Raw genomic sequence first — 25,607 nt, 5'->3', positions numbered from 1 at the left:
CAAATATGCAAATTCAATAAAGAGTACACATTATCACAGTTATAGATAATATAAAAAATATCCAAATAATTCAATTTGTTCTTCACTGTTATATGTAATAATAATAATACGGTAATGGCTGGAAAATGTCATGAGCAAACATGGACACGCAATAAATGAAATACATTTACTGTTTATATGATTCTCAGCAGTTGTCATTCACAGACAAGTGAAAAAATGAAATATAAATCTTTATTGTGGTCTCAGCAGGCGTCGGATAGTTTAAATCAAAGTATGATCAAAGTATAAAGACTTAATATGAAATATTACAGTTCATTACAGTTCACGTTACAGTTCATGACAGAGTTTGTATTTTATAAAAGCAGAGGGTATAAAGTCTAACTTCAGCATTCTGTGTTGTCTTACTTCCCCTTTAAGACACGCTTAACATTCGTTACAACCAAAGCTACATCCTCATCACATCTCTCCAAGGTATTTTAGAAGAACCTTCTACTCTAACCCTTCTCAGCCCATTAGGTCCTACCAGCATCACCACAGGAACCGAAGAGGAAGGACTTGTATAATGAAGTGTCAACATTTAGAAGAAGGGAAAAAATGTCCTGCTAGAAACTTCAAGTTTTTTCCAGAAGGAAACTTAGTGTTTGGTGGAGTTTTGGAGGCAGGAGGAGGTTTGGCCTCGTTGCCACGCTCGAATGGGTCCTGTCGGGGCGAGAGGTTCAACAAACCCAAAACATCTTTCTGCACTGTGCTCATTTTCTTCCCCCCACCAGGAAGTACGCAAGCAGGGCAAGCCCCCTCCTGTTTGTGGACCATCTTGAAACTTTTTGACTGAGGAACGTTACCATCTTGCTTCACTTTGGACGTTTTTGCTGGGCTGGGAGCGGGTCCTTTGGTGTTGCAAGGTGAGGTAGCGTCTTGAAGTCTGAGCTGAGACGCTGTGACAGGTGACGAGGAAGGTGCGAGCTTCTGCAGGGAGGAGGAGCGGGTTGGCGGCTTTGGCCGGGACGCTTTGGGCGAGAGCGGACTTCGGCGGGGATGAGGGGAGGACAGAACTGTTAGACTCGCCCTGCTCGGAGGTCTGCTGAAGGCGCTGGTCTCAGAGGCCTGAAAGGTCCGTGCCCCCCTTGTGAGGATCGGGGTGGTGGGGGTGGACAGAGAGTGCTGCCTCCCCTCGTCCCTTCTGGGGGCCCTCCCTGGAGCTCTCTGCAGGTTCTCCACAGCTTTCATGTGGCTCTGGGTCTCCTCAAGGATCTTTCGTGCTAGTTCCTGTGGGTCCAGTTGCCCTGCAGGCCCGCGTCTTTCCTCCTGGGACTTGATGGTACTGTCTGTCTCCGTACTGGAGTGCTCCGACTCAGAGCTGCTCATCTTGGCTTTACCCATCCTGTGAAGAGATGAGCAGGAGGGAACAGCAACATGTGAGAGAGTAGTAATGAATGACTAAAATGTCCTTTCAAACGCCAAAACTCACAATTCCTGTTTGGGTTTGGTGGGAACTGGAGGTGGAGGAGCCTTTTTTGGAGATGTTGGCATGCTGGCGCTTCCCCTGGAGGACGTTGTGATGGAGCCTCCCCCAGCGCCACCTCTGCCTTGGTGGTGCCCTGCAGGTGGCGGCAGAGTGTCACATTCCATTCCCCCTCGCCTCAGAGGCTCGCTGCTGATAATGGAGTATCCCTCATAGCTGTCGTTGCCCGCCTCTCCTTTGCCGTGATTGGTCAGCTGCCTCGCTTGGCCTCCTGGGCGACGGTGTGAGGGGCAGAGCCCCGCCCCTCCACGAGGCCCCTCCACCGACTCCTGTGGATGCGAGCGCTGGCTGATGATGTCACTTCCTGCAGGCTCGGGCCGCGATAGGAAGCTGAGGGAGGAGGTGAGCGAGCTGAGGCTGTAGACTGAGATGGCGTCAGAGGACAGCGCGTCCGGGCAAACCGGAGGCGGCAAGGAGGGCCGAGGCGGGGAGCAGCTGAGGGAGGCGGGGAAAGATGGAGGCTGGGGCGTCGACTGCGAAGAGGAGGAGAGGGACTCCAGAGAGGAGGAGCTGTCCATGCTTAGACGCTTGGAAAGCTCTGTGGAGTCTGAACCACGACACACAACAATAATGTCAGATATCAAGGGTCACTTTTATCATTTTATATTAAGATAAGATAAAATATGCCTTTATTAGTCCCACAAGGGGAAAACACTATTTACAGCTGTGTACATGTTGATCAATCCACAGGTTTATTGCACGGATTATTGCACAGTTTATTGCATGGTTACGGCACGGTTATTGCATGGTTTATTACATGGTTATTGTACAGGATTTCTGGAGCAGTTTTTGTTATGGAGTCTGAAAGCTGCAGGAATAATACATTTTAGTATTTCACATATAAAGGGTTTCAAGTGTTTCAAGGGTTCCAATCTTCTCAATCTTTATTAATGAATAAGAGCTCAGAACATGAACGGTTCTTCAGAACATAAGCTTCTCTTGCCTCCTCTTACTGTACTTCCGGTTTCTAGCATGTCTTGCTGCACTTGTTTTGTAAAAAGCTGCTAAAGTTACGTGTTGTTTATTACTCCCCATAGTCGTAGTAGTTGCCCTGTGTGCAGTGTGTTTACTCAGGTCTAGTGACCACCTCTGTTCATTTCACTGAGTGACAAACTCACTGCAACTACAGTGTCGTCTATTGCTAGAGCCTCTTCTCGAGCTGCTTCATGAGCTGTATATTGTTTGAGATTGAGAGTTTGAGAGTCCTGCTCTCAACCCTATAATGTGCCTCTCACAGTTATTACACACATTTTAAATTGAGTGGTTCACATTAAAAAACAATTGCATGCATATAGTGTATAAAATGTGCAGTCACGTTTTGTCAAAGCATCTTCCTGCTGGAAAGTATTGATTGAATTGACTTGTGAAACAGCACCCTCTGCTTGATTTATAGCTGCAGCACTAATTTTTCACTGAAACTTGAGCAAGCAAATCACCTTCTATTTAAGTCACCATTAAAAAAAAACATATTATTTACAATCCATCAATATGTGCAGGGCACAAATGCTGTGTTCGTATGAGTCGAGCTTCTTGTTTGATCAAGCTTTTACAACCTTTTCCTGTATCATGTTCTTATGTGGGTCATGTTTAATTTTAAGATTAGGAATAAGCCACATGCCAATAAAAAATGAGCTCAGATCTGCAAACAGCCCCCCGACCACACTTGGAACACCACTGTCATAGACTAATACCTCATGTTGAATGTACTAACTGAGGGGCTGCATTCTCTGCAGGACCAGTCCTATGTAGTCTACACATTGCAGCAGCTCACTGGGCCTCATTTGTAGGCTATGAAGAACCTTTGTCATCATTAACATACAAATGTCCTTTGGGACACGGTGAAACGCTAAAGTTTTACTTACCAAAGAGAGCCAGCAGAGCCTGGAGGGCAAAGTGCATGACCCTCCTGCTGGCCTGCTTCCCCGTCTTCAGCACGACCTCCTCCTGACCCACTTCGCAAAGGTCAAAACCTGCCAGACAAGAATAATATCACACAGCGTTCAACCAAAATGTTTGCATGCTGTTTGCAGACCCACCAAGTGCAGCGAGGAACTCGTGGCAGCCCGGCAGCCTCCACAGTTGCACGCTGATGGACACTTGGATGGGAGCCAATGAGAAGTCGTGCTCCTTGTCAGCTGACTGCAGCTGTACCAGCACTTGGTGAAGCTGTGCAGAGCACAGACAAGAACGATGCTCGGATAAACACACTCAGTCATCTTTCCCAACTCTAAGTCTGAGCCACGGAACTGTCATCCATGCACGACAAATAAATGTACTCTACACTGTATGCATGTACAAAAACATAAACGCAATGACTTCGCCTCGTAAGATAAGTTGCTAAGTATGCTGTAACAAGTGAATTTCCCTGTTGTGGGATTAATAAAGTACAATACAATACAATACAATACAATTTTAGCTACCTTGTGTATGAGCTGCTCTCCAGCTTCAGGTGCTGTCACCACTTTGCAGAGAGCCTGGAGAGCTGCAGGACCGAGTCCTGAAAACACAAACATGAGTGAATAACACTTTTGCCTTGTTTTGCTTGTATTGACTTCACTAGAGGTGATGTGTCACATAGCTCCCTCTAGTAACTCTAATGTAGTGGTCACTTTTGGGGACCAAGATCCCTGGTCTCGGTGGTGAACCTGCACAAGATATACCCCCCCCGAACCCCCAAGCAAGCGGGATATATATATATATGATATATATATGCAGAGAAAATTTCATATATACTGTATATATATATATATATACAGTATATATACATATATATATATATACACAGTATATATATGTAACCCACCCTGTTTCGCACCTGCCCCCACCGGGGCTCGAACACAGGACCTTCGTAATGGGAGGCGAGGGCATTGACCATGCGACTAAAAGCCCAGACAGCCGGCCGTGTGTTCAGCGCAGCTCTTGATGCAGAGGGAGTGAAGTTTACCAACGTATACTCGCACAGCCTCACAGGCTGGCATCTGTTACATATATACTGTACATACATACATACATATATATATATATATATATATATATATATATATATATACTGTGTATATATACTGTACATACATATATATATACATATAATATACGCTTTGCGTAATTATTAGTTGTTGGTTTCAACATTTCAGCTTTTTCTAATTGTCCCTTTTGCTGTATTTTTTTTTTTTTTAATCATTTTTGCTCTTTTTTAAAATTTTTATTTTGTTTCTGCAGTGATGGAATGATCCACGGGTTGCAGATGGCCCCTAAGCCGCGCTTTGGGCACCCTACTTTTGTGGCTGTTGGTCTGGGTTGGGCTTGTGGCGTCGGCTTCATGACAAAAAACACAACTATTTGGCTTGTTGGCTCAGGTAGTGGACGAGCGATGCAGATTGAGGAGAGACGGGCTGGTCAATGCGCTACAGTAGTCAGCCCTTAACGAGCGGCGTCGTCGTGGCTCAAAGATTTTTTGGAGGTGCACGTCTGTGGGTTTATATTTGTGCCTTAACTTTGAAGTAGTAAAGGCAGACTTTGAGCCATATTAATGTGCAATAATTACTGTTGTGTGCGCAAGCACATCGCTGAAGCGCTGTCACTCCCCCCCTCTCTCGCTCGACCGTTTTGCTAGTGCGGGAGTTTGAGTCGGTGTAGGAGGCGAGGCGGTGGACTAGTGTACTTCCGGACGGGTTTTGGGGAATGGGCTCCTTGCTGGGGCTCACGGGTTGCTACCTGGATAGCAGCGAGGCGTACGGGCGTGTTCAGTGGACAAAATGCGTGCCTTTTGGTCGCTCTCCGGGAGGTGAGGTCACTGATATGATAATAATTTTTTTTCAAAATGTTCTCACGATCGACCGGCAAAGTACCAAAGATCGACTACCGGTAGTAGCTCACGATCGACAGGTTGGCGACCCCTGCTCTAATGGGAACTACCAGAAAGCTTGGCTATTCGCAGCAGTTGCCTTCCAGGACTGTTGTGATGATTAGATTAGGTGGCCTCACTTACTATTTAAAGCAGGGGTCACCAACGTTTTTCCTTGTGAGAGCTACTTTTACCAAATGAAAATGGCCAAGGGCTACTAATTTTGTAACATTTATTTTCAGAGCTTATTTTAAACCCAAACAAAGCGAATATGCTTGTTTTACCAGAACATGAGCAAAATGCTGGTGTCCACAACTCACATTTTGTATTTCAGAATGCATTTCTTTCTACTGTTCTTTCATTATTAACTGAAAACCTGAATGAAAAGCAGGCTTGCGGGCACCTCATGTGGTCGTGGGGGGCTACCTGGTGCCCGCAGGCACCACGTTGGTGACCTCTGATTTAAAGAATAAAATGTATAGGTCCTCACCACCTCTATTTGGTGAATTTATTAGGCTCGGGCAGCATCTGAGAAAGTTATACACGAGGTCCCCAACTTACGAACACAATTGGTTCCAGACGACCGTTCTTATGTCGAATTGTTCTTAAGTAGGGGAAAAGGTAATATCACCAGTGATATAGGTACTACATGTACGTGTATACATATACAGTATATGTGTATGTATGTAAATATGAGTTTGGATGCAGTAGTAATATTAAACGAGGATAATTAATGAAAAAAACAATAATAAAAATGATATAATAATACGTAATGATAAATGTTATTTACCTTTGAAGAAGTGGTCGAGCATACGTTGCGGTGGAGTTGGAGGAGGAGATATTGAAAAAAAGAACAAATCGTCATCGTCATTAGACTCTTCTAAAAGAGGTAGTGTTCTGTGGGTGGTGTAGAATTAAGCAGGCCTATTAACTCTTCATAAACTTTAATCACACGCTCTGTCTGGGTTGTATAATTTAGCTTTCCATTTAGATTTATTTCCCCAGCTTCTAACTCTTCCTCTGTTGGTCCCATTAGCTCTAACGCTGCCTCTGTTGGTCCCATTAGCAGTGTCACAGTGCCCTCTACTGGTCAAGCATGTACAGTAGCAGTATAAATACTGATTGAGCGACTACAAGGCAAAATAAAATAAAATATAGACCAGTCGGCTTGTGTTCGTATCTGCGAATTTTCGCTAGTCGGGTGTTCGTAAGTTGGGGACCTGGTGTATACAGTTTAAGTTTCACTTTTGCATCTCAGCACACGACTATGGTGCGTTCAAGGACCACTGAATAATGCGTGAAATCTCAGCGTTTCATTGAGAGGAATAAGGCCTATTTTTTGGAGAAAAACATATTTTTTTCACCAAAAATCAGCAAATTTGCAGGGTCGCGAATGCTGAAACGTGAATATGCGGGGATCCACTGTATAAGGAAGCAGAGTGCTGGTACCGAGCAGGGACTGCAGAGTGATACTGCATTGCTGAAGACGCTCTCCTGGGTCTGATGTGGGGAAGAACACAGCTGCAGGGAGACCAGCGCTGCCCAGGTCCAAGCGGAAGCCTACTGCAGACAGCAGGGCTCGCCACCCGGGCACTCCCCCCACCTTAATTGACACAGAGCAGACACAAGGACATGAGCAGAGGGAGCCATGAAGGTTGTCCAGAGAGACAGACACACACACACACCCACACACAAACACACTTTGTTGTCCACACTCTGCTGTGATGTGTACATTGGGTTGGACTGGCCGTTGTGAATACGCTGCAAAGATTTCTCCACCTGCAAAGAAAGAAACCATTAAGACTGAAGAGGAACATCAATATCCACTCTGCAGTATTAGAAAGCGCTCTTAGCGTGATGTGGTGCACTTCTAAAACTGTTCAAGGCATCTCACTAGGTGGAGGAGCACTCTGAGGGCGTCCCTGGCTCGTTCTGTGTGCTGGAGGATCTCTGCCAGGGCTTGTCTGACCAAAGACATGGGACTATTCACTTTGACGTCGCTGCCAATCAGAAGGTAGCCTGAAGAACACACAAATATTGTCGTTTTTCATTTCATTTAGTGTAAATAGAAGACTGAGACAGGTGCAGGCAGTGAATTATATATTACTGTTATTATTACATATTTTTAATTTACGTATTTATATAGTCATCTAATTAATTGTATTATTAACAATATAAGACATATATAAATTATTATTCTTTTTATTATTGATCTTTTGATTATTATCAAATATATAATATAAAAATATAATACTTATAATTTTATTCTTATTAATTTTTTATTTTTATATAATTGTTATATTGTATTAAACCCATAAACATAAATTGCGAATAAAGTTTTCGTTAAAAGTTTAATGGCTTCTGCGATTGGCTGGCGACAAGTCCAGGGTGTACCCCGCCTCTCGCCCAAAGTCACCTGGGATAGGCTCCAGCATACCCCCGTGACCCTAGTGCGGAAAAGCGGCACAGAAAATGGATGCATATTATGATTTGATATATAACCACTGTATATATTATATATACAGTGGTGCCTTGGTTAACATCCTTAATCCGTTTCAGAAGGTCTGACTCAAACCAAAACGGACTCTAACCAAAGCAAATGTTCCCATAAAAAATAATGTCAACCCAATTAATCCCTTCCAGACACCCAAAAATGTTAACGCAAAACACATTTTATAAACAATAATTATAGTTTTACATGGTGCAAATATAATTATAAATGACAAATGAATGGACCACTGAACTTTTACCTAGTTTTGTTGAAACCCCCCCCCACAAAACCATCAATTAACAAAATAACACAAAATAACCACATTATCCTGCTGCAACCACAATTTGCAAAAATGTAAAAAATATATCAAACTAAATATCAACATTCCAGAACCAATAAACATGTACGACGTTATGTTTTATTGTTGGAAGCAGACATTAGTGTTATGGGTCTAAAATGAGACAGAAACACCAAATGTCACCCTCGATGCGCTGTCGGGTTGGTACGCGAGACGCTGTGTATGCATGAATGTGTGTGTGTGTGTATGTGTGTGTGTGTGTGTGTGCGTGTGCACGCAGCCCATGACTGAGCCTCGCCGTCACATCTACATACCTGAAGCGACAATGGTTTTCTCTTTAAGGCGTAAAATTCGAAGGACCTGCACCCTTGTCTCAGTATGGTCCATCACTTTTCTGTTTTGTACGGTCCATGTGTTTGTTATGTTGTGTATCTCTCTACAACTCTGTTGCAAACATCCTAAAATGGCACCCACAATGCATTGCGTAATCACATGCAAGTATCACAAGATTTCGTCTCGTATGCGTGATCCAAGATGGTGGTGTAATTGTATTTTGGATGCTGAACAAGCGGGTGAACGCAAGCCAAGACAAAGTTTTAGCAAAAATTATGGCTGTTAACCGAAAAACGAGCTAATCAGGGCGGACGTTAAGCGAGGTACCACTGTATTACATATTATATTAGTGAAACAAACCACCAGAGGGCGCCCAAGCACTAGTGGTGTTACACTTGTTTCCTCCAGTGGTTAGATTCCATAAAGTGCAGATATTTTGTGTAAGATGTATTCTGTTTGCTCACCTGCCCAGTTGGAAGGGTGCGAGAAGCTCTTGGAGGTCTGGAGCGTCCTCATGGCCTCACTCAAAGCGATGCTGGCTGTGGTCCCATTGAGGAGGGCAGCGTAGAAGGTTTGTGTGAACAGCTTGGAGGCAGCGGCCGGCGTAGGCCACAGCGACACGCAAACGCAGTGGACCCCCGCCGTCAGGAAAGCTCGCGTCAGGCCCACCACGCCATCTGCTGTCACTCTGCCACTGGACTCGGGGTACGACCTGAGAGAGAGGGGAGTCGAGGTTGAAGATCAGGAGGACGGTTTGAAAGTGGAAAGTACCAACCTGAGGACCACCAGTTTGACGTTGAGGTTGAGCTCCAAGATGTCTGCTGCCGTGAGGAGGATGTCTTGAAGCGGCGTACTCTCACAGACGCTCTCCTCGTCTCTCACCACGTACGAGCCTCCATCTTGGCCTCCAGCTGACGCCATCTTCAGCTCTTGCTGAGTGTTGTGTTCCCTGCTGGGCGCGAGGACCAAGGCGGCGAGCTTCCAGGAGACGTGAGTGGCCAAGTGAACGCACTCTGCCCGCGTCAGAGCGGCGAGGGCCCTCTCCTTTGTGGCGTTGACTCCGGTGAGCGGGCGACACCCTAGCTGCTCCCCCAGCCACAGAGCCTCGTCCTGGGCGGAAGGTAGCGGCCCCCACAGCCAGCGCCTCATCAGGCCAGGGGGCAGGCGTGGTGCCCCCACCACGGCGGCCACTGAACCGCCATCGCAGCATGACAAGGGGCCTTCAAGGCGTGGGCGTGGCTACAGTACAACAAGTACAAGGGATATGAGCTGCTAGCAGACATAAAAGCATTTCTTCCAGGTCTCACCTTCATGGAGCCTTGCAGACTCGCCAACGACGGCACGCAAACGAGACTAAACATCTCATAGAGATACTCGTTAGAGGAGCTGCCTTTGAGCAAGGCAAAGGGCACCAGGTACAAGTCTCCCTCCAGGACTAGAACCAGCTGCCTGTGTCGGCCCACAGGCCCGCCGCCGTGCATCAGGGCCTGGAGTCGGACATAAGGGGGTGGAGTTATCCAAGGAGGAAATGCATTTACCAACACACACACACGTACCGCCTCCATCGGTGCGATGAGTAAGTCGTAAAGGGCCCGCAGAGGAGATTTGATTGCCAGCCAGCAGGAAGGAGAAGATGATCCATCCTTCAATGAAGACACTGAGTTTAGGCTGCTCACGCTCCGACAGCTTCTGTTTGCCAACACGTCACAAACATTCATGTCAGCAACACAACAGGAAGTGGAAAGCATCTGCTACTGCTATAGCGTCTGCTAGAATGATCTCTAAGTTACTACGTTGGTTCTAGTCTGCTAGCAGGAACCTGTTAAAGACGTTGTTCCGTGACACCATGCGCAGGTAGCCTTTGGGGTCGTCATCTTCACTCTTTTTCATGTTCAGATCATCAAAGTGTTGATCCAGAACATCTCCTGCTTCACTCTCAGTCTCGCTGCCTTGATGAAGCCTGCAAAGAAGACACAGGTTTCAGATTGATTAAGTGATTTAATTCGTTACAACTAGGGATGTTGGATATTATCGACCGACCCATTACCATCGGTATCAACTGATATCAGTATTGGATACTGGTAAGAAAGCCAATGTCAATCATGTCTACTTATTAGGTCACATGTATGAATTGCAGTGTGTGGTCAGTGGCACCTGCTGAGATGTCCATCAACACCCAGAACCTCTCTGACGTTGAAGACGTACTGATCCAGAGAAAACGGACCACCACCCTGCGGGCTCAGACCGCCATCTTGGAACTCTGACGTGTCAGCTCCGGCCTCTCCGAGACAAACCTGGTGGAACTTGATGATACCTGTCATAACATTGCAGCAGGGTGAGACGCTTGAAACGGCCCCGGGCCAGTAAGTGTGATTATTCTGGTACCTGCACCAGGAGACATGAGCCAACTGTAAAGGAAGCCCCCCGCCAGAGAGAAGTACAGCACCATGGCCTTCTGGGAATTGACGGTCTGCAGGATGTGCTCCACTGTGACGGGGGTGTATGGGTCTGAGCCCGCCGCCGGCTGCCGTCCTTTCTGACGCTCTACCAGTAGGTCTGCGAAGGCCCGCGTTCGCCCTCGCTCCGCTATGGCCAGCGCCTCCTCTTGGCGGCCTGTGGCGGCACAGGAAGCAAACTATAAACATTTGGTCAATATGGTGAAGATCAGTGACTGGCAAAGGAGATGATCTACCCAGGCTGACAAGGACTCTCTGGAGAGACTGGTAGGAGCTGGTTTGAAGATCAAACAGCGAGAGTTTGTAGTCTGAACTGTGCTGCGTCTCGTGGCGGATTGTCTCAAATAAAACTGACGCTCTGTACAACTGAAACACACACACATCATATTTACTAGAGATGTAAATCTCTTTGTGGTAGACGATTCAATACGCATCTGGATACACCGTGTTAGAAAGCCTATGATTTAACATGTTTTGTGTAGTTTATGCTCCACTGATGTTTGGCTTTGGCCGTTGTTTTGTGTTCGTCAATGAATGCAATGCAGTAGTGTTTCATCCTTGTTTCCCCAAGTTAATGCTGTGCGTGAATGCATAAAGGTGAGGTTTTAATTCTGTTTTTAGAGCTGTGTGAGTTCTATTGTACACTTTTTTTTTTCAGTGTAATTCTTGTGTTCATCAAGGCTAACATTAGCATTCAAGCTAACTCTATGGCGATTTATTATACTAATAAACATCATATTGACTTAATTTCTTCATTGAATTCTGTATTTGATGTGCCACTGGCTAATCATTATGCTTATGTGTAACATCAGTAACATTCATTTACTGATTATTTATTCAGTGACTTTTTTTGTATTCTTTGTATGTTGTACCAGTACCACAGCAGAAAGCCTTATAAAGAGCAGTTTACCAGCGCTTGTTACCACTGATTGAAATAAATCCACCAAACAGAGGACAACCTGCCGTGTGCTTTGACTTGAACACACATTTATACCTTTGACCGCTCTAAACCAGCGCATCTTTGGAGATATCCCACCAAGCTGAGAATCTCTACGTTTTACACAGGTTACGATACGATCATACATCCAAAAAAATCATACATTTTAAAATCAGAACGATTTGATATGATTCGATATAGTGTACAAACGATACAATTCAATTCAAAACAATTCAAAAGTTACATTTGTTGATGTAATCTTAAAATAAAGATGCCAGTTTTATAAAAGTGTCATTCTTACAGTATTTTCAAACGTGCAAAAGAGCACATCCTATCCCCAAGCATGCTGTAAGGCCACATTCCGCAACCACCGGGCTACAGAAAACATTCAGGCGCAATTATAATAAATAAATAATAATAATAATAATAGTTTTAAAAAATGTAACTACATAACTACATAACATTTCACATAAATTATATCAATTTTGGAAATATGGCCCATTATTTTATTCAAAAAATAATATACAGATAGAAATCCCACCATTTTTGCATGTTTAAGTTGTCCCACTTTGTTCGACGGTCCCTGAACACACCATCTAACTTGCACAGATAGACTACTATACTGTGTTTTTCTCGTTTCTCTTTCGCCTCATATGTGGGAATGCATAAAGGTAAGATTTGATGACCTTAGAGTGCTAATGTGCATATTTGTTGCAGCACATCTCTGAAAAACAAACTCCAGGTTCGTACTGGTGGATGATGGCTCTGTATTCATTTAATACATTTTATTTGATGTTGTTCATGTGTTAGTTTTAGACAATACATAATAAATTAGATCAATTATATTAATTATATATGTATATTTTTCTAAAGTGTTGAAAATCTTGACGAGCTAGTGCGCTGCTAATGCTAGCGCTGCTAATGCTATTTAGATCCATTCTCGTCTTTAGTTGCCAATTAATTACAGGGCATGTGCGACAATCATTTCGGCTCTCGCTCTCGCGTTGTTTAAGAGATGGGCTATCAACCGGTTGCTAGTCTTGCGATACCCGATGCATGTTAATCGATTAAACTAAGGATGTATGGCTGATTCTTATCAATCCAAGAGGCTGCTACCAATGCAGCCACACCTTTTGCTTGTCAAACCGGATATTTGGTCGCATACATTGGATACACCCTTTAGGTACTACGCCCATTGGGACATGTGACCAGTTGCTTTCTAATCAGTGTATGCTGTACATGTTACCTGTATTACCATGCATTGATAAATTATTACTGACTTATGGTGTATGAGTGTGTTCTCTGTAGGAAAAAAAAACAGCCTATTTTTTGGAGAAAAAATGAAACAAAATATTCTTTTAACCAAAAACCCTCAAATTTGAATGCTGAATCACGAATATGTGGAAATCCACTACAATAGCATTAGCAGCGTTCACACAATAAATCATAATGTAATGTTGAGCTGACACATGCTGTTACAGCACTCACCACTGGGGGCAGTACAAACAAAGCAAACACACACGTGCACACACCTGGTGCTGGGCCTCGTCCATGTTTCCAGCAGCCCACAAAGACAAGCCAAGGCGATGGCGTATCTTGGCTTCATCTTCTTTGTGAGCTAACTGCTCAGCCAGGCGCAGACCTGCAATGCTGAGACAAGTAAGGGCTCTAGTCCGACCTGATTACTTAATACAGATCTGCGAGCTCCTGACCTTCTTGCAGGTACATGACAGCCTGTGTGTAGTTGTGCAGAGCATGGTGGATCCTTCCCAGGCTTGCATAGGCCAGCGTTTTGGCTGCCAGGTTGTTGTTTTGCGCTGCCACACTCAGGTGCTGCTCCTGGAAGACCAGGGCCCTTTCGTAGTTCCCCATCGCTTCATAGGTCAGGCCCAGGTTCCCGTAGGCTCGGGCCTGGTTCTTCATGCAGCCTGTCTGCTCTGCTATGTCCAAAGCTCTTTGATGCCACTGTGGAGGGAGAGCTTGATTAACATTGGACTTGTTTGTGTGTCAATGAAAAACCTTACACACCTGTCTTGCCGTCTCGTAGTCAGCCATCAGCTGATAAACGCCACCAAGTGCATCGCTGGCCTCTGCTTCCAGGGATTTATCCTAACAGGAGAAGCAGGATTGTTGACATCTGACTGAAGTGTTTCTGCACCAAGAAAGTCAAGTGCTCACCCCAGCTGAGCGGGCGATGTTGAGCTGATGTTCCAGGCAGGACAGGGCCTGCTCGTAGTTTCCCAGCTGGCTGTGCAGAGCGCCCAGCTCGCTATAAGCCTGCGCCTTGCCTCCCGCTGCCCCGCCCAGCTGGTGGGCCACCACCAGCCTCTTCTCAAAGCACACCAACGCTTGCTGGAGGTTGCCGACAGACCTGCACAGATGAGCAGGAAAAAATAGCAACGGTTAACCTTCCCAACTGAACTGAACCCTAACGAATAACATGGTGAACCATCAGTACCTGTGAGCATTGCCAAGTCCTCTGTAGGCTTTTTCCTGGTCCTGGACATGGTTGAAATTTTGAGCCACGGTCAGGGACTTGTCGTAACACTGAATGGCTTCCTCAAAGTCTCCCAGGGCATTGTAGCAGTCAGCTAGGTTCCCGTAAGCCCTTCCTCGATCTGACACGCCCTCCCTCGCACTCAGCTGTTGCAGTGTGGCCAGCTGCTGCTCAAAGAAGCCAATGGCCTCCTCAAAGAGCCCCATGTTTATCTTGGTGATGCCCATGTTCCCGTGAACCTGGGCCTCCAGACGGGCATCGTGGAGCCTCTGAGCCAGGCCCAGCTGAGCCTCGTAGCACTGCAGGGTCGTGCTGTAGTCTCCCAGGGCCATGTGCACGGCAGCCAGGTGACCCAGGGCGTGGCATTCTCCCTGAGGGTCGCCCAGATCTTTTCGCAGGGTGAGCTCCTGGCTGTGGAAGGACAAGGAAGCGTCCAGCTGGCCAAGCATCCTGTCAGGGGGATGGAGAGTAAGATCTGACCAGGAGAATAATTCAAGCTTAACTGACCTTACCTGTGAACTGATCCTAGAGCAGAGTAGGCGTCAGCCTCCATCTTCTGATCTGAGATCTCCTGAGCTAGAGATAATTGCTGCTGGTAGAAGCTGACTGCTCTTGGAAGATCCCCCTGACAAACACTGATATCTCCAAGGTTCCCCAAAGCCCTGAAGACTGCCTGCAAACACAACAGCACATTCTTTAGTCTTTCATCAATGTCTTCAACTGTGAAGACTCCACGGCCCGTTTGGCCAACATGGACGTCTACCTGTGTATTGTCTAAAGCTTGTGCTAGCAAGAGAAGGTAACTGTAACACTCTTCTGCTCTGCTGAACTCCCCCAAGGCTTTGTGGGCTAAGCCCAGGTTACAGTAGGCTTTAGTCTGGGCCAACTTGTCCTGCAGGTCTTTGGCCAAGGCCAGGTCTTGCTGATAGTATCTGGCAAGTACAAGACAGCTCATAAGAAGTGTGTTATTGATCTGAGGCAAATCTTTATTGACTTTTGTGAGCTGAAGTTCTGACCTGACAGCGTCCTGGTACTGTCCCAGGCAGAAGTGGGCGTAGCCGAGGTTGTGGCAAACTTTGCCCTCTTCCTCCAGGTCCTGAAGGCTAGGAGCCAGGACCAAGTACTGCTGATAGTACTGTAAAGCCTGGGAGTATTCACCTCTATAGCTGTGGAAGTTGCCCAGGTTTGCTAGAGAATGGAAGAAGGCATTATATTTGTCAGTACAAACACAAACTTAGTGTCTTGTTCTCTTTGGTCTGGCTTGCCTAAAGCTCGAGCTTCACTTTGAGCATCATGAAGCTCCCGTGAGATGGTCAGGTGGTGCAAGTAGTGCTGGAGGGCTCGGTCCAGAGCACCCAGTGCCTGGTAGGCCACTGCCAGGTTGCCATGCGTGGAGGCCTGGGAGGATCGGTCATTCACCTGAAACACATCAGACATTCCCACAATGCTCCTGTCCTCAGCAAGAGACGCTAAAAGGAGATTCACCTCCAGTGAGATGTGCAGTTCTTGGCGGTGGTAATGCACAGCTTGGTCATAGAGGCCCAGAGCGTGATAGGCGTTGCCCATGTTGCCATAAGCTCTCCCCTGGGCGGCGTAGTCACCCAGCTCCTGGGACAAGGTCAGATGAGCCTTGTGGAGCTTCAGAGCTTTCTCATAGTCACCCTTTAGCTGGTGGATGATGCCTGAGGTGGAACAATGAGAAGAAACACTGAGCTTTAACAGACAGATCTCCATGCAGAAAGCTCTATACCACATCCTGTGCGGGGATGCTACCTGATGAAGCTAATGTATGTTTTTTGCTAAACACTGGAGACAAATAGGCCTGTCAGTATTCTCCTTCATCCAAGTCATTGTATACTCAAGGCACTGAACCAATCGCAATTGGGCTATTCAAGTTGTCTTTTCGCCTCTCATCAAAGCAGTTTTCATCAGTTCATGCTTAAAGAGTAGATCGGACTAGGATTGGACTAGAGCTGTCCCAGGATAGGACTAGACTACCGCCTCCATCACTGTTTGGTACGGTAACTGTACAACACGTGATAGGAAGGCACTCCAGCGGGTGATCAAGACCTCACAGAACATTGTTGGGGCAGCCCTCCCCTCACTGCAAGACATTTATACATCTCGAGTCCTACGCAGAACACACAACCTCATCAAGGACAGCACACATCCACAACACTCATTATTCACACTCCTACCGTCAGGCAGACGCTACAGGAGTTTGAAGTCCAGGACCACAAGGCTGGCAAACAGCTTTTACCCACAGGCCATCAGGCTTCTCAACGAAGCACTCACACACGCCGCACGCAACCCACGCACACACTCATAGCACTTTTATTTATTTACTTATTTATTTATTCATTTATTTGTATTATTTATCTGTATTAATGTCTCTTCTGTTGTTGTTGCTTAATTTATTGGTATTTATGTTTCTTATGATGGTATTTATGTTTATTATGTTCTTATTCTTTTTCTTGTGTTTTCTTTCTTTTCTTGGGAGAATGAACAGAATAAGAATTTCATTGCATAGTATAACTGCCTGTTTTACTATGCATATGACAATAAAACTCTTGAATCTTGAATCTGAATCTAGAGCTGCCCTGACTAGTCTCTGAGCTGATAAGACTAGAGCTGTCTTAGAACTAGGATATGACTCAAGCTGTCCTTTCTAGTAGTCATTGACTATAAACAGAAGTTTTGCCTCTCATCCAAGCAGGCTTCATCAGTTCATGCTCAAAGACTAGACAGTACTTGGACTTGAGCTGTCCTAGCTAACAAATGAATTGTTCAAGTTATCTTAGAAGACATTTTGTCTTCCATGGACTAGAATAGGACTAGAGCTGTCCTATCTATTCTTTGAGAATGAACTGATGAGGCATGCTCAGATGTGAGGCGAAACATCTTCTAAGACAACCTGAATAGTCCAGTTGTAATTGATTCAATGTCCTGAGAGAAGTCTCTTGAGCAGCTATTGCCCCCTACTGGCTATTGGTGGCTACTCTATACAGTAAGTTATGTCCACTTCTTTTACAACAACCTCACCTACATACACACAATGTACACTCAGCGATGGTGTCATGTTGACTGGTTCTTCGATATCGCAGTGACGGCAGAAACTTAAACCTTAATTAATAAAAGATGAGTGCTGATTGGCTGGAGAGGCACAGCAGCAATCATGTGGTAAGGTGATCTTGGTTCACCACTTCAAGTCAGGTTTCAAGACTGTGCCAGCAAAGTCATCTTAGTGAAGGTCCGTGCACTGCAAAGTTCTCGTATTATCTTCAAGATGCATCTACCCAGGTTGGAGGAGGCTCGGCCTTGAGCTGCCACGTCTTGCAGCTCCTCAGCAATGTCCATCTGGTGTTGGTGGTACTGCAGCGCCCTCTCCAGGTCCTGAGGATCAGACCAGGCATACACATGAACGAATGTTCTTGAGAACTTTGGTGGTACAATTGTTCAAACAGCGACCTGCGTGCATCGAGCCGCGTGGCCCAGCCCGGCAAAGGCCCTCATCTCGATGGTTCGGTCCACCAGTTCCTGGGCGAGCTCCAGGACTCGGGTGTGGTAGGACACGGCCTTGTCGTAGTCCCGCTGAGAGTGGTAGGCGCTGCCCAGGTTGCTGTAGGCCCGAGCCTCCTCGTGGCGGTTCTCCAAAGCCTGACAAGAGACATGGTGACGTCAGAAGCTGCAACAACTGCATTCAAGACGACGGCTTGTGAAGCAGCGCCACACCTTGGCGATGTCCAAGTGCTGCTCGTGGCACTGGACCGCACTGACGAAGTCTCCCAGTGCGATGTAGACGGCGCCCATGTTCCCTAGCTGACGTGCTTCCGAGAGCCGGCATCCGATTTGTGTTGCTAGCGCAACGCACTGCTTGTGGCTCATTAGCGCATTGGGATAGTCGCCGATGGCCGTGTAGACGTGGCCCAAACTGCTGAGGGCGTCGGACGCAGCCTGAGGTCAGGACACACGTTTGTAACTTTACAAGTCATGATCTCTCACTCAGGTTAGGAGGACACACTAGCGTGTTTGCTCAGCTACGTCCTAGTCTTCTACTGACTCACATGTCTTTGATTTGAATCTTTAGATATTGAATCCACACTGAGGAAACATTCTAAACAAACCTGAGCAGCTAAACTAGCAGGATGCTAATCGGCTAACGTAAGGTAACATTTTAACAACCATTTTTAGCATATCACAGCTGTCAAATGTTAAGTTTTTGTTTCTCATTTTTCTTTCAAACACTAAGAAAAGAAATTTTTGATGCACAATAGCATTACTATTTGTATTTAGAAGGGAAACGCGGCCATGACAGCGAGGCGGCGGCCATATTGGTGCTCCAGCATGACGTGGCATTCAAACCTCTTTGTCCTTGAGCTTGATGGACAGGACAAGTTGCTGCCTGTGATTGGCCAACGCTTCTCGATAACGGCCTTTGGAGAACAGGGCGGAGCCAAGGTTGCCATGGGTGCGGCATTCACCTGATTGGTCGCCTGCGGATCAGATGAAGCATTGATTCATTCTTCATCTTTTCCAAATCTCTTACAAAGCTGACCCACCTAGAGTCCGGGCCACCTCCAGGTCCTGCTGCATGTAGGCCAGGCTCTTCTCCGTGTTGCCTAGCGACCAGTACGCGGCGCTGAGGGCGCTGAAGACGGAGCCACGCAGCTTCAGCGAGCACGTGCCGATCTTCAGCGCCGCCTCCAGCGCTGCGGCGGCGGCGGCGTGGAAGCCGTGAGTCAGCAGCTCCTGGCCGATGACCGACACCACCATGAAGGGGCTCCTGTCTAGCTTCATGGAACGGAGCTGCTGGTAGGTGGGCTTCAGGGTGTCTGGGGGTGGGGCCAACACAGGTGATGAGCAGGCGGCCATGTTGGACTGAAACTTTCAATGACAAGATGAGCTTATTACCTCTGAGGGGGGACTTCATGGTGGCCTCCACCATGCCCGACAGCAGCTGCAGACTCTTTGGGTCCTGAGCCAGGCCCGAGGCGAACGCTGCCAGGGCGTCTCCATGGCGACCGAGGTACTGCAGAGCCACCGCCTGACGAAAGTATGCCTAAAGATGGTGGGAAAAAAAGGTTTTGGAAACTTTTTTGTGTCTTATTTATTGTTTGTTGTTATTCTCCACTCTCTAAAATGAGTTTCTTCAGTGGTCTGGGGTTATAGCACCCCCTGTTGGCCAGATTTTCTTTCACCTGACAGCGTGCTAATGTGTCTTTTCTCCTCATTTTTTACCAATTATCTGCCATGATAGTGAATGACAGTAATCAGATTACTTGTCCCGCCTGACACTTCCTTTGTCAAGCACAAGCTAGACGGTCAAAGTTCAAGGTGGGTCGCAAGTAATTGAAGTTAACCTGAAATTAGGATATAAATGATGCGCAGTAGTGTGTTATTAGCAAGAGCAGATGCTTCGATTAGCAATGGTGACGTCACACTGATGGAGGACAGATGGCGATGCCAACGTAAAGTGGACGTCATGGAGATGAATGTGTTTCAGACACGCGGCACACAAAGGCGACATGACTTGTGTTGTGGGGGATGAGACCATGCTGCCTCTACTTAGACACAGTGACTGCCACTACGCAATACGTGCCCGGAACGCCGAGGACTACGTCACATGCTGTGGTAGTTATTATTTTTTAAACGTATGAACATAAATGGTCAATAACCATACTTTGTATATGTAATCTATTGGGATGTTATTTTATAAGTGACTGTTGTTAAAATACTTTGTTAGCGTGCGGATGTTTTTATCGTCTTATGACATCCACCAAGACTGAGCTATGTAAAAACATACGCAATGCACTTAGCGCAGACGTAAACGTCATATCCGGTTACGTACAACACACATGAATAAATAGAATAAAACACATAAAATGCAGTGATATTTCAGTGTAAACAACCATAAGCAGTGTGCAATGATGGATTCATCTAGATCAAGTTTTTTTTTCTAAACGGAGAAATGGCGAAAAAAATGTTTAAAATAATTTATGGAACAAAGAACAGAGAGCTTATAAATGTTCCACTTGCACCATGGATATGATGGAAGAAAAAAAATGATCGATGATGTTATGATCTATCTTACCAACGCTTTTGGGAGTAGGGGGTGGCATATATTGCTTGCTGCTGTAAAATAGATTGACGGATGGCGTAGATGACACATGTCTAACATGTGACTGCGGGAAAATAGGCCGACCGGATGGAGACGCATTCTGCACATGCCTTGAACCCAGTTGAACCAATTGCGTTCCCGGTACGTATTGCGCAGTGACAGTAGACGTTAAGCTACCTAGTTAGCTTGCATTAACTTTACTTTTCTGAACTTCTGAAACTTCATCTTCCCACACAAAAATATATTTTAACATGAAATGTTTTGTTTTCCCATGTTTCCATACTTTTTTTGGTTCAGCCCCATGCTAACGTTAGCATCGCGACGAGAAGTGCAGACACTTTTTACTGACAGCTCGCGCTTCACACGCCAGCTGCTGTCACTCACAGACACGTCTTCATTAAACGCTGACACGCCCCTTCGGCTACTGTCAATCGCACAGATATTCACCTGCCCTGCTGGAAAAACCAGCATAGACCAGCTACCCGCATGACTAGCATAGACCAGCTACCCGCATGACCAGCATAGACCAGCTACCCGCATGACCAGCATAGACCAGCATATGTTGTGGTATGCTGGTATGCTGGTGCTGGTAACCAGCATAACGGCATGGCCCACCAGCATAGACCAGCAAAGTCCACCAGCTAAATCAGCAACAAACCAGCATAGACCAGCATAATTTCCATGCTGGTCTGTGCTGTTTTTTTCAGCAGGGTGGACACGCACAAATAACAATAAATAACCCTACATGCTTAAATTGCATCTACATATATAAGGGTTCCCTTACATTCATTTGTGTTTCCCTGTTTGGGCTCTCTCATAAATGCAAATTAGGCAATGATGTCACCTAGAGCCCCCACAAATAGATTGCAGTCCTGTGGGAAACACTGCATATTATGTATATTTGCAGTACACCAACTCCTGAGAGTACACGTTGACTCACCTTCCTGCGAGGCTGCCATTTCATCATGTTGACCAACCACACAGCAGCTTCATCAACAACAACAACTTTACAACACGTCAGCTGGCCTGCACGCTCGCCATCCGCCTCCAACGCCACCGGGACGTCCCTGAGCGTCGTCCTGACATCACAGCATCACCTGCTCACTCATCAGCCTCACAGGCTTTGACCGCTCACTGAGAACGACGCTGACACATGATAGGCTGCATTGATACTCTGACCCCTCCCCCTGTCCTCCACTTCTTCTCACACATGCACTCACACACACACACACACACACACACACACCACACTTGTCCGTCCACAGCAACACAAACTATCAGTTCATGTGTAATCACACCTAGTTACCTCCAAAAAGCAGTATATCAACTTTGACCTTTTATTTATTGCAGCACCGAGAAGCAGTACCGCATCACACCAGCAGGTGGCAGCGTGCTCATGTTACAAGCTCTGCCATAAAAGGACATGCAACAACACGCGCATTTGACCTCTGAACCCGGCCTGCGTGCTCTGGCCTCATAAACTAAAGGTCACACACGTTCACGCTCATCCTCACAGGGTCAGAGGTCATGTTAGCGATCATGGGGGGGTAGGTAGAGGTCAAAGTGAACGTCACGAGGAGGACGCTATTGAGCTATCACATCTGGCCAGCTGTGTGTGACACAGGAGGCTTCTGAGGCGGTGGTGAGTGCTGATAGGCTGACTGGATGATGATGTCATCACCTCTTTGCTTCCATAGAAGTCTGCTGTCATTGCTGTTGACGTGTAAAAGTGAAAGTAGAAAGACTGGACATATTTACAGGTGGTCCTACTGTGACGTGAGTGGCGTTTATACCTAAATGAACTCCTAGGTCACTCACACGCTCACACGCATGTAAGGACATAAAACATAGTAGTAAAACAAAATAAAACAGAATTAATAATAAAATAATTCATAAAATACATTTTAAAAAGGCAAAGCACTAGCAGCCGTTTTAAAACCCCTACACTTGTTATCATTGTCGCTTTCAGAGGGTCAACGACCTGCCGCTTCTGTGATCTCCGAGCATCTTTGAATGTGACATAAGTCCTGACGCTTGTATGTGGCTGCGGGAGTTGGAGGACAGTTGAGTTTTTGCACTGAAGAGATCTGAAGAGAGACCATCTCCTTGTCACCCTTACAACGTCCGGGTAGACGTTAAAATACCACCTTTACCCTTAATTATGTTGACAGCTGTCGACTGTTGATCAGAGCCTGGCTGCGTGCAAACCTCACAAATTGTATCCTTCCGCGCCGCACTGTAACCAGTTCTAGAGCGAGTCTCGAGTTGTTTCTTATTTATTTATTTATGGGAGTGCGTACGTAAACTGAGGACCACCTGTGCATCTACATTCATCTTTCTTTTTCTTCTTCCGTGGGTGCAAAGTCTAAAGGGAGCGAAATGCTGACCTCTAGTGGCCGCACTGAAAATTTCTATCTTTCGTCATTTAAAAATGACTGCGAATAAATCAAATTACTGCGCTTAAAGTGAATCTTTCATGAGTGTCTAAGAGTGTTTCATGTGTACAAGGTGGTTCCCCTCACATGGTCCATGGCACCAGGTCCAGGATTAGCCCAGTGACCCAGACTGAGGTCTGAGCCGCAGCCTGCCATGTTGGTTCTCCTCAAGGGGAGGAAACCCAACGCTCTCTAATCTCATGTGGGCCACCTTCCTGACGAAGCCAGCCATTCTGGTACTGGTCCGCTGGTAATGACAGGGCCGAACCCACAAGGCCTTGCAGCTTGAAGACATCTGCTGCTAACTTAGCTTCTTTAAAGAACCAACACATGCATGGACATCAGGGGCAGAGCACCTTCTGCCCCGAGTCTAACTAAGGCAAACAAATTTTAAAAAACGTGCATTTCAAGGACACAAACCTACGTTTGCGGAAATGCATAGAAAAATGCGTGTTTTAAAAATACTAGAGTGGACATGGCCTTCCAAGAATGTTGCCATTAGCCTGTGGGGCAGTCATGACTGCGCCCTATGAACTCTGCCTAGCAACAAGACAAGAAGCATGTTGCTCCACATTGCTGCGTCCGCTTTGTACATCACATTTCATCTCCGTTTTGGAATGTGTAAATATAAAATAAATAAAGAAATCAAACAACAAAAGTCTTGTTTATCACTTAAACGATGCTACGCTAGCTTCAGTAGCTAATTGAGCCAACACACATTCACATTAAAATCTCAATGGAGACATCCAAAAGACAATAAAGCACAAAAAACACACACTAACCAGTTTAAAGCGGCCACGCCCATCTCTTCCCATGACCAGCTGTGTGTGTGCATGCGTGTGTGTGTCAGTGGCAGCGTGGAGGAGGAAGTGAAGCAGAAATAAAAATGTCAAAAAGTTCTTCTTTGGACCTTTTCTTCTTGTCTGACCTCAGCGGCAAACCCATAGCCAATCAGGAGGCCAGGCCACACTCTCACGCTGCACACACACACACACACACACATGCACACACACACACAGCTTCTGTTGTTGAGCCAAACGGAGGCCAAGGCCGAACACCAGCGTATAAAAAAACTAAGAGCAGTGCAAAGCTACCACACACACACACACACACACACACAAACTTCCGTCCATTCTCTCTTACAGAGGCAGGAGGAAGTCACACACACACACACACACACACACACACACACACACAAAAGAGGCTGTTCTTGCCCTCGCCATCCTTCGCTTCCCAGCGAGCGCCATCTTGTACGCTTGGCTACAGAAAAACAACACACGTGTGTTACTTCTTTTAGGGCGGGGCTACCTTGTGATTGACACCACAGCACACAGGCTAATGAGCTTAGCATCAAACGTGCTGACCAAGTGTAAGGTGCACCACTTTGTCAGCGCTAATGCTAGCGCTAAATTAGCCGCAAACCTCATAAATCACTTTTTGGAACTTTTTTTTTGCAGGGAAATTTGTTTTTAAGAAAATACAGAAGACAATTTCAGTTCTTAAAGTGGAAAATTGCTCCAGTTTATCATGTGAACACACTTCTTGTGTCTAATTATTCCAATGATGGTGACGCTAACGATAGAAACGTAAATTCTTTATTGAATTTAAACGTGTCAGTAGCATGTCCTACCTTGGTCCATTTGGGGTTGAGGTCTCGCGCCTTGTTGGCATCCTCCAGCGCCGAGCTGTACCGACCCAGCCTGAGGTGGGCCGCCGAGCGGTTGCTGTACAGGACGCAGTTCTGGGGGTCCAAGGTCAAGGCTTCCGTGTAGAGACGCACTGCCAGGGCGAAGTCCCCCTGCTGGCAGGCCTGGTTACTGCAGCGCACCCGCTCCAAGAACTCGGCTTTGTTGGAACCGGGTTTGGACCCCGATGGAAACCCCGCCCTTTTTTGGGCCATCATGGCTGAGCAGGATGGAGCGGTGGAGCGAGAGCCCGACAAAGAGAACTGAGGTGGAAGGAGAAGGTAGAGATGACGCCTCCTAGTGGCCTGGAGGACTTTCAACTATTTTTTTAATGTGTGTTTATGAATATAGTGTAATAAAAACGTGTAAAAATATTACGTATTAAATTCAAAAATATTGAAAAATAAATTAAAAATAAAACGCATTTGTTTGTTTTTCATTTTAGCAAATCAGAAAAAAAGACCAAAGTGCAGGTGTACCTAATGAAATGGCCGGTTTAAACAAGATGCTTTTTGTTGCGTTGTGTTGCGTTGTGTTGTGTTGGGTTGAGCCAAACACTCAAACAGTCCATTGTCAACTTTCTACAACAACAAGCCACCGGTGACGTCACAAATCCAGCTTGAGCACACTTGCAGTTGCCAGCAGGAAACAACAACAACTTCAAAGTTCTAGAATGTTCTGCTGGCATGCAAGAACATGGTGAAAAGAATCCTCAATATGAACTTTTTCACGTGTAAAAGCACTCCAGCGTCACTCACCTTCTCCCTGGAAGCCCGGTTCTTCTCCATCACAACTTTCATGTCTCGTCAAACAAGTGACGCAGCACGGCAAAGAGTTCGAAGAGGTTCGAGTCCTTTTCTCCGGCACAAAAGTCCATCCGGAACCAGCACGCCATGTTTCCAGGAGCTCACCTCCTCCTCCTGTCCCGCTAAAGGAAGGTGCTTGTGGCCGAGGGGGGCGGAGGGGCATGGAGATCCGGTACGGCGGCGGT

The 25,607-nt window shown here is 46.3% G+C and overlaps 1 protein-coding gene across 6 annotated transcripts; it reads right to left on the bottom strand.

The window, feature by feature from the left end:
• Window positions 1–207: 207 nt before the first annotated feature.
• ttc28 (tetratricopeptide repeat domain 28) lies at window positions 208–25,607 on the bottom strand. Of its 6 annotated transcripts, XM_054757648.1 has the most exons (34): window positions 25,375–25,607; window positions 24,562–24,879; window positions 19,290–19,437; window positions 18,938–19,210; window positions 18,741–18,871; window positions 18,111–18,332; window positions 17,847–18,035; window positions 17,675–17,771; window positions 15,864–16,060; window positions 15,644–15,797; window positions 15,395–15,566; window positions 15,142–15,310; window positions 14,891–15,051; window positions 14,340–14,828; window positions 14,060–14,252; window positions 13,910–13,990; window positions 13,594–13,846; window positions 13,414–13,523; window positions 11,181–11,310; window positions 10,874–11,101; window positions 10,643–10,802; window positions 10,308–10,448; window positions 10,045–10,177; window positions 9,796–9,975; window positions 9,264–9,727; window positions 8,953–9,200; window positions 7,261–7,385; window positions 7,068–7,145; window positions 6,816–6,969; window positions 3,943–4,019; window positions 3,559–3,688; window positions 3,385–3,492; window positions 1,469–2,069; window positions 209–1,381 (listed from the first exon to the last, which is right to left on the bottom strand). In XM_054757648.1, the coding sequence occupies exons 1-34, from the start codon at window positions 25,414–25,416 to the stop codon at window positions 571–573; spliced, it is 7,167 nt and encodes a 2,388-aa protein (XP_054613623.1). In that variant the 5' UTR covers window positions 25,417–25,607; the 3' UTR covers window positions 209–570. The 6 variants fall into 6 exon arrangements, with proteins under 6 accessions (XP_054613622.1, XP_054613624.1, XP_054613626.1 ...); XM_054757647.1 differs by having other exon boundaries at window positions 208–1,381; window positions 15,142–15,566; XM_054757649.1 differs by lacking the exon at window positions 18,111–18,332 and having other exon boundaries at window positions 208–1,381; window positions 15,142–15,566.

Source organism: Dunckerocampus dactyliophorus, chromosome 17 (assembly GCF_027744805.1).
Source record: "Dunckerocampus dactyliophorus isolate RoL2022-P2 chromosome 17, RoL_Ddac_1.1, whole genome shotgun sequence".
In the NCBI taxonomy this organism is placed as follows: domain Eukaryota; kingdom Metazoa; phylum Chordata; class Actinopteri; order Syngnathiformes; family Syngnathidae; genus Dunckerocampus; species Dunckerocampus dactyliophorus.
This window is presented reverse-complemented; position numbering and strand designations above follow the sequence as displayed.

Coding starts and splice junctions, on each gene's coding strand:
- ttc28 (XM_054757647.1), bottom strand. CDS start 25,416: ATGAAAGTTGTGATGGAGAAGAACCGGGCTTCCAGGGAGAAG. Junction 13,847..13,909: donor ACTACGAGACGGCAAGACAG/GTGTGTAAGGTT, acceptor CTCCCTCCACAG/TGGCATCAAAGAGCTTTGGA. Junction 3,493..3,558: donor CGAGTTCCTCGCTGCACTTG/GTGGGTCTGCAA, acceptor CTTGTCTGGCAG/GTTTTGACCTTTGCGAAGTG.